The sequence below is a fragment of the Anser cygnoides genome, chromosome 20 (assembly GCF_040182565.1).
Source record: "Anser cygnoides isolate HZ-2024a breed goose chromosome 20, Taihu_goose_T2T_genome, whole genome shotgun sequence".
NCBI classification, from domain to species: domain Eukaryota; kingdom Metazoa; phylum Chordata; class Aves; order Anseriformes; family Anatidae; genus Anser; species Anser cygnoides.
In genome coordinates, this window is record NC_089892.1 from 5,101,897 (window position 1) to 5,116,263 (window position 14,367).

The following is a 14,367-nucleotide window of genomic DNA, read 5'->3' on the forward strand; positions in this document are numbered from 1 at the left end:
GTAGTATAAATAACGCATTTTACCATAAAACAATATTTCATTGTTGTAATAGGATGACACCAATGCACAGCATTCCTGTCCCATGAGGTTTGGTCCTTGCAGGGATTGTGCTGGCACGCAGTGTGCACAGCCACATAGTGAGTTGAATCATGAAACTGGTTTACGTTTAATACATTTATTTTATTTTATCTATTTTTTTAAGCCAGATTAGCTCTCTGATCCAGCTCTCCCAGCACAGCTGAGGGGGCTGGGATGTGTCAGTGCCTTATGTCACTGGTGGTGCTGAAGACTGAAGATTGTTGAATCACAGCCTCAGGTTTCTAAATGCCTTTGTGAGTCCAACCCTTAAACACTCTGTCTTGGCTTCTAGAGAACTGTCCAAACTACTCAGCATGCGTTCTTAAGTGCTGTACCAGTTTGGCCTTTTGTGAGTGAGAAGTGCAGATGGCTAAGTGTTTGGTACAGCTATACGTGCATATGCTTTTGAAGCAGACCACCCTGTGTTTATATGTAAACACTTTTAGACTATTTAGGCACAGAAGTTAATCTTTTGCATCCACTCAATAATGAAACGTAATTCCTTTATGACCAAAATAAGACTGCTAGCAAAGTGGAAAACAGGCTATCTTGCCGGAATAAGTGGAAAGCTGCCTCCTCTCGGGTTTGGAGCTGAATCTTTCAGATTTCAGATGCACGTTGTCTCACTTCTCCATGCTGGGCTGGGGATGAATTGTGGTCCAGGATATCTTAGCAAATTTGCTCCTTCCAATCCGCACATTCTGGCTTGCTTCTTCCCACACCCGTGGAGTCACACTACCAAGATGTTCTGGTGCCAGAACTCCCTCGTGCTTGCTGTATGTTGTAGCCCCCAGCCGGAGGAGCTGTATGGAACTCGAGTTCCAAGTTTGCCTCTTGTGCCCTCAGTCTACCTCGTGGTAGTTAGAAGTTTGTTAGTTGAATAAGGTAATATTTTTGCTTTACAGCATATCATGAATAAAGATTTCACAGCAGGAACGGAGGCATTAAAGGAGTAGCGGAAGAATGAGTTAGTGCGCAGATGACAAAGGAACAGAAGGAAGCACAATGAGCTGTTGTGAGGAGCCTGGCTGAAGTCTTCCACCAACAGAAACTTTGAATTTGGATGAGAGAAGAGAGAGGAAACCATTGCAGCAGTTTGTTCAGAAAGGTCAGGAGGGCAGTGGTACGTCTGTAAGACAAGACAGCCTGGCAAGGAGGTTTATGGCTGGGGAGAAGTTGGTCAAAACAGGCAAATGGCCTTAGTACTGAAGTCAGGAAACAAGCATTTTTAAAGAGGTTCTATACAGAAGAGCAATGGCCTGAAATAACAACAAATCAACAAAACCTGTGGAATTTGGGGAAAGAGGCAGAGACTTCCAGGTTCGATGTACAGATATTGCAGGTTGTGACAGCTGTCTAATCTAATGTCTTGAGACTTGAAGGTGCTTTCTCAGCGTGAGAGTTGTTGAATTTCTTTTCATGCTCTTCATTGCTTATCCAAGCAGGAAGTGTCATTTCCCAAAAGCTGGCAGAGGTCACTGTTTTAATAACTATTGTTAATTGATGCTGCTCAAAAGCCTTCTATCAACTTGAATTTGCTACCTGCAGAGACTTGCTCAGCAGGTAGCTGAATCAAATTAAAACTTTAATTCTGCGGTTAATAAATCATGCTAGAACTGTGACTGTAAGTTTTAAAATATAATATTTCTCTAATCAGATTTTCTGAAAGCTATTTATTCTCTTTATAAAACCTGGGATATTCAAAATCCTGCCACTGTTAAAAGCATTCAGTCGATTATTCAGCCTAGTTCTGAAAAAAATAGTTGTGCCATTGGTCTTACCGGAGTGGAAGCAGGCTCTTTGCACCCGTCTTTATTAGTGAACACTACATACGCTAGCAAAAGCTTGCAGCACCAGCCCATCTTTCTGAAAAATCGGTCACATAAAAAGAAGCTATTAGCTGTGATGAAAATAGTAACTAAAAGCCCTCCCAGAAATGTGGGAGCAAGTAAATACAGTGCTAGTAAGAGAGAGAGTGTGTGGAGAGTTTCCCCTTTTGCTGTCCAGAATATCATGAATCACAGATTCAACAGAATCAGAGCATCTCTTCACCTCATGTGTGGGTTTTTCACTGAGTGTATAAGGAAAGATTAAGCTCCAAAGTATTACAAACATCTGTCTGTTTCTATCTCTATCTAAAACCATTTAACAAAATTTTCTTTCTTCTGGAAGACCTCCTCCAAAAATTGTTAATACCTATATTTCTAATTTTTAAACTGTACTGTTGAGTGGGAAAAAAAATGAACAGCATGCAAGTGAAACACTGCGTGGGATAAATGCTATTTAAATCTTGCCGAAGCTGCTAAACGTCACGCTAACGTTGGATCACTGGATTTAATCCAGTAAAAATGAAAATAAAAAAATAAAAAGGAGAGAGAAAGAGGTCACATTAGAGAACTAAGCCATCTGTCCAGTACAGAATTGAAAGGTATTTATAATGAATTAGTTTTTCATATTATTGTCTTATGGAGGTTCTAGGAGGGAATCAAAGAGTGTTTATCTACAAAGATGGTTCCTGAGTTATTTCTGTGTTGTCAACCTGATGTTTCTCTATAAAACGTCTTGCTTAGTGTTTTGCTTAACTAATTAGTCCATTTTAGTCAGTATTTTGTAACTGGCTTCCAAAGTTTCTTCCAGTTGTTCCAGGCATTATTCTCGTAATATGGACTAAAGGGCTCACATACATGCTTATTGGCAAAACTGCTGAGAAATTTTCAAAGAGTATCTCTGTTGCTTTATTATAGTGTTGTTTGTCTGCATGTTCATAAGAAAATTATTTGGAGTATAGCATTTTGAATTAGTTCTAGCCTTTCTGGTGTTTGTGAAGTAGATTGTTAGATTTGACTTTTGCAGTATTACCATAGCATGTTTGTACCAAACAGTATTGTACTACATTAAAATGAAAATAACGATTTATGGTGTTGACAGCCTTGGAGAACATCTGATGTTACGTCTGATCTTACTGGACAGGTTCTGTTGCACATTCAGATGCGTACCCCCGAGTGTTACTATTTATCATTTTTAAAATAAAGATTTTCTGTCAAAAATATAATTTTGAAACCTCTTTAAAAATCATGAATCTGTGTCATGAGGGGGAGAAGGATGAAAAAAATGGGAGAGGGAAGTTGTTACAAGGCAGCTATTAAAGCTTCTTTAAAAATCCTCCCTCTGACTAGTAAAATTACATTAACTAAATCGGTTTAGTATTTGATACGATTTAATGATCGGAAGTCTTGTTGGTCGAGTCTGTCGTTCCTTACTGACTGGGCTGTGTCCCCATCTGGATCATGGCGCAGTTACTGCTCAAGTTACTCGAAGCTCTTTTGAATAGAATGGGACTAACCGAGGGTCTTAAAGTTAGGTTTTTTGAGGTCTGGAGGAATAAGCAAGATGAAATTGTGTCTATGAAGAATTAAAATACCGTGCTGTAATTGAATGCATGAACTCCTGGGCATGGTCTTTTGCAGTCCGTCTTCAGACCTGTTGGAGCATCCTTTGCATGATAGAGAAGCTGTGGGAAGGGGTTTGTCTCCCCATTATCTCTCCAGACACTCTTTTCAATCCTTTGTAGGTGGAGCAGTGCTTGTTTAAGGACAGGAGAGGAAGTTACTGCCTTATGATTTCAGTTCATATTTAATTCTGAGAGTTCCATGTGTTTTTTTTTTTTCTTCAGATGCAGATATGCCTAATATTTCAGCAAATTTATTTCCACTGGCTTTCCCCTGCTTTGTGTTACTATTTCTGTGTCTGTAAGTGCTCATTCCAACCAGCATCTATTGAAGTAGGAAAAAACTGAGACACGGTAAATACATTAAAAGTTAAAGGTGCTTACAGCGGAAGTAAAATGACACTTTTCTCCATCCTTAAGTGGTATGCTTTCTGATACTATATAAGAAATCCTAACATGAATAGGAGCCGTCATATTTTTGAGCTGTAATTTACTGGATTGAAATGTGTAAATTTTGACTGCTTATTTTGGCATTAAATTAATGTATTTCAGCTCTGCAAAATAAGTTCCAGACAGCAGCTTTTTCTCTGACCCTTTTTCCAGACAGCCTCAGGAGTGCTCTTTATCTTGTCTTTATCGTATGTTCTTCAGTTTTCTCTCAGATCATCACCAGCTATGCTTCTACGTTGCTGTGCTGCATCTGACTTATCATATCCATCCTTTCACAAGATGTTTTACCAGATGTCCTCTCTGAAGGGCATATCTCTAGAAGAATTTGCCTTAGATTAGGTTGTTTGTCATTTTATATTTGAGGCTGTCATGTAGCCAGGCTAATCTAGTAATTTTATGTGAATCTTGAAGAATCCTTCTGTTCTGATGAGTCCTCAGGAAGCCCTGATGTCTACTTAAAAAAAATAATAATAATAATGGAAAAAAGGCAAAGGGGTCTTGGATTTTCTCTGGCATCCTCTTGAGTGAGGGAAGGAAAGGAAAATCTACCTGTAAGGACAGTCCCAGGAGCTGCTGTGCCTTGCCAGAGTAAAACGTATTTCCTTAGGAGTGTGTGTGTGTGCGGGGGGGTTCTTGGCAATTCTGTTTGTTTGTTTGCTTGTGGGTTTTTTGGAGGGATGGGGTTGATGGGAGGGTGTCAACTGACCTATGAAGAGTGTTACAAAATTAACGGGCTTCTAAATGCAAAATATGTTACTAACCAGCTTCTGAAAGACCTTAGCATGGAATTAACACAAACAGCAGTCTTCAGAAGATTTCTGGTTTGTATCAGCTTTTTTAACCAATTGGTTAGCTTTGTGCCTGATTTCAGTTAGGACTCTTCACAAGCATGGAATTCCCTGTTTGCCTTATACCAGTCATTTCTGAAAGAAAAAGGAGGGCTTTTTCTTCTGCTGCTCAGGTAGCACAAGATGATTGTTGGGTTTGAGTCAAGTTTTAATGCACGCAGTCAAGAGAAGTTTTACATTTAAAAATAATCAGGTCCAAGAGTTGAAGAATTGCTTACCTCCAACCAGCCTGGATCACATTTTCAAAGGATAAATGTGCATGTCCACCGGGGTTTTTCAAAAAGACACAAGCAGATTAAATGCCCAAATCCAACTGTTGTTTATACAATTTAAAATTACTTGAATTTTTCTTCCTTCATGCATATCGTCTTTGTCAGTATGCAAGGAGCCCTTGTCTTATGATGTGCAACTTTTTGTATTTTGTTTGTGTTTAACTTATTATCACCCTAACCTCAGAAAACTAGAAAATTTAAGTTACGCAATAATTTGCATTAGAGTGTCCCAGGCTGTGTTCACACACAAGTGATAATTTATTTGCTAAGCCTGCAGTAATTGCATTTACAAAGTAGCATAAACTCTCATAGCGTATTTAAAAAAAAAAAAAAAGTATGGGATTCAGTAATGTTTAAAAATAGGTGTGTGCTGTTGATGTGTAGATCATTCATTCTGAAGCATTTACATGCCTCTTTCACCATGCTATGGAAGTTCTTGGCTTATGGATATTTTGAAGGCTTACTAGCAAGCAAGCTGTTAATGAGTCATTCAAATGAACAGGGAAACTTTTTTCTGCACAACTGGAAAGGCGGATTAAGGTTTTATTGCAAAATTGGCGTAACTAATTCCACTCTTTTGTTATATTTAAAAAATGGACTGATTTTACCAGCTGTGTATGTATAACTTCCTTGATTCATACATTATATATATGTGTGTATGTATATGTGTGTATGTATATATATATATGTATATTTCTGGTGGTTATTTTTAATCCCTTGCAAAGTAAAAAATGGAGGGTAGCTCCTGGGGGGACGGGGGGCTGGTTTTTTTTTTTGTTTGGTTTTCCCAGCAACTAACATTAGACCTGGGTAACTTTGAAGAGCAAGAATTCAAGGTTTTTTGCCTTCATCTAAGCAGGTTAAAGAGAAATAATTAGATTTTTCAGTTTTATTGTTGATCTAACTAGGGCAACTGAGTTTCCAAAATATTTTTCTTTTATCAGAGCACATATGTGAGCTAGCATGAAAGTAATTTGTAAAGAAATGCATTCATGGTTCTGTGATCAAGTTGCAGAGTTGGTAAATGCACAAGATGTTAGTGTCAGTAGTGCCCCTCCTGACCGATCTCTTACAGAGTTGGTAAGTGTGGCATCTCCCTGTTTCGAAAAGGTGTGAAAACTTTTCAGGTTTCAGAATGGGAGTTTCTTGTTGGGCTTCATCGTTCAGTGACTCCTATGAGTAAGCTCATCTACAAGCCCTTGATCTTGGTGTCCTGTAACTTTGATGGGGAAAAAAATCCCATAGGGAGTTTACTTGACAAATACTGCCGGGTGTTTTGTTCCAAACATTTGCAGACTCACCTGTTGCATAATAAAGGATGTTTGGCTCAGTTTAAGAATGTTTTGCAGAAATACTTTTCTCTTAAACAAAAACATATTTAAATATCCAGACTCACACTGTTTAAAATGCTGTGTGTTTTTGTTTGAATATGTATATACAGCATCCACCTAGGCTCATAGTTCTTCTGTATCTAAGGTCAGGCAAGATTCCTTTTTTTTTTCCTCATACAATATTTCATTTTGTACATGTTTTGCCATCTTCCCTTCTCCCGTGTGCTGACAGAGCCCTGCTCCAGCTCTCCCCATGTCACGTTACAGCTGCTTTATGGTGGAGGCAGCAGGGCCATTTCCCTTCTCCTCCGTAGCGGTGTTTTTGTCTGGTCTGTGGTGGGCAGCTCTCGTGGTCAGTACTGGATCGAGCACTGCGGGGTCTGCAGCCTCTCAGAGATCATTTTGTAAGGAGCTGACATCTCGGTAGGCCTCGTGGGCCTCCTGTCTCTGCTATTTGCTGTTTCACGTTTCAGTTCTCAGTTCCGACTCCCATGCTGGTTTCCAGAGGATGGCACGTTGTTCCCTTACCTGTTTGGAAATGTGGGACAGTCTCTGAAGATGGCATAGAGCAGTACCCGGCCCTGCACTCTTGAGTGTTTCTATTAGTAGCCGAAGAGGAAGCACAGAAACATCCCTGATACATCACAGAGACGATGCCAAGGGCAAGGGGAACTGGAAGTGGTATAGGAGGACAGATCAGTTTACAGCGCAGTATTGACTGTGTGGTAAACTTTGCTGAGGCAGATAGTGTGCGTTTCAACGTGTCCGACGGAATGGCTAAAGGACGTGAGACGTGCACATAGGATGGGATGCCGTGGCCTGGGAAACGAGCAGTCTGCAAGGAAGCTTTCACCGTCGGTGGGTGTGGGGTCTGCTCGCAGCACCGGGTACCCAAGGCAGATGCGTGGGCGCCAGGCCGGGCCTGCCCGAAGGCAGAGGGATTACGCCCTGCAGGAAGGATGTCATCGTACCGCTGCATGTGGTCACTTCCAGAACGTGCCAGCCAAGTTCAGTCACCAGCGCTCTATAAATGAACTGGAAAATGAATTGTAATAATAAAGTGTAATAAATTGAAAAGATTCAGGAAATTAAAAAAACACTAGGAATGGTTAGAAGGCTCAAAGAGGGGGGTAAGGATGTGATAACCTGTGAATTTCTATGCTGCAAGATTAATGTTGATAATGTAACCTTTGGCCTCCCCCCGAGGCAAAAGTATAGGAATATGATAGCAGGAATTTAAGGCTGACAGATTTTGACAAAAAACAAGTAAATGCATGTTTTTAAAGGCAGAGTAATTAATTTTCAAAACAACATAGGGCTTCGGTGTGTTTCCTTTTATCTGTAAGCCTTTTAATTGCATTTAAAAATATATATATACGTATCAAAGAGAAATAATTTAAAGACCTGTGGATATTATTAAAAAGGAGTAGTAATCTGTTAGTCTGCCCAGGAGTGTGTGTGTGTTAATTCTGTTGTGTTGCTTGGTTTGGTAGATACGTCGATGATGTGATCAATCGCATTGATAGGATGTTCCCTGAAATGACTATCCAGCTATCCCGGCCAAATGGGACCTCTGCAATGCTTCTGGTAAGTTGCATCATTTAATCCCTTAAGATGGATTTCTTAAGGGATTTAATTAGTATTTCTAAAATGCAGGTTATTAAAGATTATTTTTTTTCCCAGAAAAACACTGTTCTTCATTTGTCCCTGCTGGGGGGGGGTGGAGGGGGGGAACATAAGATTTTTTCTTTGCTCTTAGGCAAATGGATGACAAAAAGAATTCTGCATTTAAACATCAGATCTATTACATTTTATTGTTAAATATGGTTGTAGAAATATGAACGCAAACTCAAATACGCACTGTGTTTTTCAGCAGTCTTGGCAATGAGTGTGTCTTAATCATGATAATTAAGAACAAAAAAAGTGGGAGGAAGAGAAAGAAAAAGGAAACCAATATGATTTAAATTTGTTCAAATTGATCTTGGTTCAGTGAATTTCTGTTTTATGATGAAGTCAAGAATTTGCCTTTGAAGTAAATGAGCAGTAAAGGCCGGATTATAGATAAACAAGTCCAATACATTCGACTTATTTCTGCCTGACCAAGCAAGATTTCATTCCAGAAGAGCCTATTGTTCACATCAATTTTCACAGGCAGCTGTTGTGCTTATAGCTAGAGAGGAGTCTTTAAAGTTTTTACTCAAGGATGTCATCACAGAAGTAGAGTCTGTTGAGGTCTAATAGCATGGCAGTTAGAAGCCGATTCTCCTCTAGTAAGATGACAGACAGAAGTCTCATCTTTTGCAAACTTTTAAATAAAACTAGAAAATATTCTATACCCCTGTTAAGAATTGGGATCAAATCAGTCTTTTCCATCTCAGATTTTTCATGGCACTTCCTCTTATATTTTCCTTTTTCGTCCAGGCTATTACAGAAGGCTTGGGTATAATGTGTATGTGAGTATAGTTCTTGTTTCCAATTAAATGGTAACACGAATCTAAAACTCAGATATTCTGCCAAAACGGATTTGTTGAGTCAATGGATTTTATACTATTTATAGAGTTTGTTAATTTGAATGCCCTATTATTTTTAGATGTTGCCTGTATTTTTCAAGGTTTTTGTTCACTTTTCTATAGTAAGTATAACTGTGGTTATGCTGTTCTTATTAATCAACTCTCTAACATTCCATTATTAACTTCCTTTGAACAGCCCAAAATTTGCAAGAGATTAACTGAGTCAGAGGTTAAAACAAACAGCTGGCTTCCACTGGAATTAAAACATTTAATCTGCAATTGTTGGATTCACCAAGTGGAACAACATATTCCATAAAAGAATTGAATTCATCAGTGCAGTCTTAAGAAGCTCTAAGGCGTGGAAGCTTTTGCATTTGCTGCTAAGCTGACTTTATATTTAACTATTTCACTGTAGAAAGATTCTTGGTTTTACTTCCTTGCTTGGAAACCATTTCCATTCTCTTAGGTTCCTCTTTGCATCTAGCGAGTGCCTTCCAATTCTGATGGCTTTTTGAGGTCAGAAAATATGTGATAATTCTCAAGATTTGGGCATGATTAGGAAATTATGCAAATTTTCTTGGATATAACTGGTTAGGAACAAGGTATGTTGGAAGGGTGGACGCTGTAAAAGAAGCACCATTTGCAATCAGTAGTAACTTACTGAATTCCATGTTACAGTTGGTATCCAAATCAAGGACATTATTGCTGCTACAAGACAGCAGCCCTGTATTGAACCAGTGGCATGCTTATTTTCCTTGGATCAGAGATCAGAAAGACTGTTTTTAAAGTATTTTTGCATGTGATTGTGTGATGGTTTTATCATTTTTTCTTTTAGCCAGGTTTTCCCTCTCTCCCATCTGTCTCAGTTGATGCTGCCAATATGGCTCTTTCCATCTGGCCCTGACTGCTACAAAAGCTTTTGCTGTTTTCAGCCACAAATCATTCAGCGAAAGGTGCTGCAGGATGGGCAGTGTGAAGAGCACCTCCCCCAGAAGAAGGGAGGTTTCTTCAGTACTTCTGATTTCTCACTCCGAACTCATCCCAAGTTAGATTTGGAGTTACTCCCTTACAGCAGAGTGGTTTACCATAATACCAAAGGATTCAGATAATGCTTGTTTTGTTTAAGAATATTTCACAACCATAGTGTTTGCTCAGAGTTAATTAAGTAACTCTGTGATCTCAACCAGTTTCATCCTTGGACTGTTCATATCATACCTGCCATTGCTTGTGAAGATCTTGGACGTAGAGGTTATCTATTTGTTATGTTAAGACGTCTTTAAATGCAATCATTCAGTTTATCAGAAACACATGTAGTCATTGTCAAAGGCGTGGTAAACAGCGTACATATTTTAAGAATGTGCAAATTATTGGAAGGAGGTGGGGAAGAAAAAGGGTGTGCTTTTGAGATTCTTTGAAACTTCAGAATAACTGGAGACATTGCCAAACAAATAATCTTTAGGAAAAAAAGACCTAATACAGAAAGTTTCAGCCCCACACTGATTGAGGTACAAGTTTATGTGCACATGGAAATCAATTTGTGTCCTTAGCCGTAGAGCTGGGACTTGAAGAGTCTCCGATTCATCCAGTGTTTCAAGAGGAATAATTATCAGTGGTGTGAGCTGCTGGTCTAAGTCTTACGGCTAGTAACCTTTGTATTAAGCTGGGTTCTCCCTAAACAGGGTACAGCTTTCACATTAGCTGAGAACTTTAAGCAAAGAAAAAAGAAAAAAAAAAGAAAAAGAACTATTCCTGGCAGCGCAAATGCTGTGCCTTGAAAGGTTGCTGCCTCCTAGTCCTTTGAGGTTACTGTTTTCTCCAGACAATAAGGAGTTTTTTATGTTTTAGATTTATACACAGCAATTGTACCTCATTAGTCTGGATTTATGCTACACAGACCAAACACATAAATAATTGAAATCTTTCAGAGCTGTGTGAAATCCTCAACTGATTTTAAAAGCAGTTTATCATTTCAAGGTGCTGTTTAATCCCAATCTTCACTAGTGATTTTTCAATTTATCTTTTAATCACACTATGCATAAAAAAGACTAAACATGGAATTATATCAGCTTTAATAAGTGTTGTGCAAAATTAATTTCCAGCAGCAGCAGGGGGAACTGAGGACTCCTTAAGGTTTTTGTGAGATTTTGTTGGTCAAATGCCAGGATCTATATAAATAGATAAACCTCATATCTTAAGAAAACATAAATTGATTTTAATTAATGAAAAATACCTAAAAATACCTTGATTTTTGCTTGTATTAAATGGTTAGTTGTATTCTTAGCTAATACCTTATTTTTTCTAGTAAGGTACCTTGATGGTGTGATTACCGTATGATTGTTTCACATACCTTGTTTCTGCTGCCAAAATTCAGAACACTTTTTCAGTGTGAAGCTACCAATTCCTGTATACAATTCATTTGTTTGATATCAGAAATATTTTACAAACCAGCAAATATTAGCCCTATTTTTTCAATGACAGATATGACTTCTTTAGGGTCATGTAGCTAGCGAGTCCTAGTCGGACACAGAAACTTACTCTCTTGTCTTGATCCAGGAGCTACTTGGTCTTTAAGGATCTTCTGTCTCCCCAGTGTTTGTAAAGCTATATAAAAGCACTGCTGTACAAGTTAGGAACATTGGGTAAATATTTTTACAAATAATGAATAGTTTTCTATATTTTGAGCTGTTTCTAAAGGGTAATGATATGTATAACTAACTCAATTTGAAAAATTGTTTCTGCCAAACCAAAGCTCATTTCAGAAATCACGAGTTCTTGTTTTCGTGTTATCTTAAAAACTTTCCGATGATAAATTCTTTTCATACAATTGTACAGATGCCTAGATTTTTAGTAGATCTTTCCTATAAAAAGTACGAAACATTCTTCTACAAATTCTATTCATTCTCAGTAAAACCAGACACATTTGCATTTCAACTTTCAAGTCTTGTTCCAAGCATTTTAAACAGTCTGATTGTATGGAAGTGGGCTGTATTAATTGCAAATAGGCTTGACATCTGTTCACTAAATCTGAATAATTTCTTCTGTCTGAATTTTGTTTATCAGTGTTTTACATAAAGTCAGGATGATTTTCTCTGGGAAAATGGCTTCTGAAATTTATTATATGCCCAATAAAAAAGGCCACCAAGCTGACTCTTGGTCGAGACACCCTGGTCTTGGGAGAAGCTGAAAAACCAGGGGGAAGAAGAATGCTAATTGATACAAAATTAGTATTAATGTCATACTCGACTAGAAACAATTAACGCTGTTCCTAAGACACACACACGCTCTTTTCACCAAACTGCTTAGCAGTGTAAGCGTTTCCCTTTATCGTTGCGGTGGTTCATTAGGAAGCTAGTATTGCCTTAGGACTTGCAGAGCTCCTCTGTTTCTTTCTCGGAGGCAGCACTCGGATGCACGTGGAGCATCTGCTCCTAGTGGGCTGGCGCCTGCGCATCCCCCTGGTGACCTGAAGTTACAAGTTGTAAGATGACTGTGGTTAGTATCTTTTTCTAATTAAACTGACCTTTGTGACATCTGCCTTCCAATTAGCAATGACAGCAAACTTTTCACATGTTGGTGGTTAATTCTCCAGGGGTTTCCAGTTGAGCGTTTCTTCTGGAAGTCAGATGTCTCGTCCCTGCAGAGCAACGCAAAGCAGGGCACCGCAGGCTACTGGCACTGGGGAATCGGTGACTCCAGAAAACGTGGATATCCTGCGTGCTTAATGCTAGCGGGGATGAAAGGTAGGCAGGTTTATGGTGGGAACGTAGCCACTTGTGGTGGCTTAGGCACCTAATTTTAGGCACATGTGATGAGTCTTCATTTGGGGATTTATTCTCCTGGAGACACTAGGTAGGTTTTAACAAAGCTGCCGGGATGTCCAAGGATCCCTTATGTAACTGGGTCTTGAGGAATCTCTTCTGAACCAGTAGGGAGACTGTTGGGACTGCTGTAGCTTCACAGTTTGTTTTTTAAGATTGAGGACCAGCATTTACCAGGCATTTTAAAAATGCATTTGAGGTCGTGTATGTGGAGGTAGAAAGCATTCGATGTGAGCAGTGGGTGGGAATCAAGCTGTAAATTGTTTTCCACTTGTCCAGTGTAAGAATCGGGAAGATGAGGAACGGTCTTTTGATGGGAAAGTGAACAAGAGTAGGAAAAAGTAGAGAAAGACCAGAGAGCCATGTCCTCAGCTTTGCTCCCTCCCACGGGGTTAATGTGCACCAGGGTTGCTGACCAGTCCCAGTGGTTTGCAGGTCTGTGTTGGTGTTTTTACAGTTTTATATTCTGTAAAATCCCTGTAAAACTCCTGCTGTGCTGTAACACAGAATGCAAAAAGAGGCAGAATCCGTTTTGCCATCCGTAGCGGTGCTGGACTAGCGTGACTGATCCATAACTGTGACTGGCCATTGGCAAAATCTGGCGTTTAACCTTTGAACAATGTAGTTTGTTCGTCTTATCTGCAGAATGTGCCATGGTACTGGGGGAGAGGATCACCAGCTCATCCTTGATATGCCAAAATGATTTCAAGTCCTTCATTTATGCTGACGTTTTATGGTGCACTCTTGCAATTAGGTTAGATTAATGAAAGGTAAATTCCAGCCCTAACATAAAAAATAAAAAATAATTTAAAAAATCCTTGTAAAGAACCTAATTAGTATGTTTATTTATTTAGACTCTAATGGCTTAATTGCATCTTATCTTGCTATTTACAAATAGGCATCATTAAAGAATAACGAGCGTGTGAGGGAAGGCGCAGCTTCACACCAGCAGCAGATGAGACACAGGGAAAAAAACAACAAACTAGTTGAAGGCCCGGATGGTGGGTTCTAATTATTTTTTTCTTTTAATACAAAACCTTATTTTTCAGTCTATATAAATAGGATCTCCAACCATTCTAGTGATCAGTAAGATAAATGTAGAAGTGGGAGGAAAAGCTTATGGCTGGCGGTGTCACAAGGAGCAGGTGTCTGGCCTTTTGCTAGTAACGCGTACAGCTTGGCTATATCCCTGGTTCAGCGTTGCCTTGTTGTTTGCTAAGGTGAATAAAAGCTGCATACAAAGTCATCCTCCTTTTTCTACTAGCAGGGAGGTACCCATGTTAACTGAAAATCATGTTTTCTTTTTTAGCTCTGCAATGCAGAGCATCTGCAGCTCAGATCAGCAGCAAATTCCCTGGGATGCAGAGAGGAAATCTGGAGCTGTGGGAACCTTTTTGCACAAGTGTTGGAGCTCGGTGGTGTTAGCACGCTTTCTCCTAATAGCAAACTTAAATAAATCTGAAGGAAGAATGTTTGTTAATGCATTTTTAAAATTGTTTATAAAAGCGCTTTTCATTTGCTATCGGTTTCAACGAGAGGGCAAAATTAAGAGGGGGCTGTTTCAAGCTATTTCCTCCAGGCAGAATTCTGGCAGGGTAAATGAATTCTGATG

The 14,367-nt window shown here is 39.1% G+C and overlaps 1 protein-coding gene across 4 annotated transcripts in view; it reads left to right on the forward strand.

The window, feature by feature from the left end:
• Positions 1-14,367, forward strand: part of MED27 (mediator complex subunit 27) — a 141,133-nt gene that overhangs the window by 103,369 nt on the left and 23,397 nt on the right. For all 4 annotated transcript variants that reach the window (XM_013193940.3, XM_013193939.3, XM_066980891.1 and 1 more), the window contains exon 4: positions 7,921-8,014. In XM_013193940.3, coding sequence (XP_013049394.2) covers positions 7,921-8,014 — 94 coding nt within the window. The remainder of the gene's footprint in view (positions 1-7,920; positions 8,015-14,367) is intronic.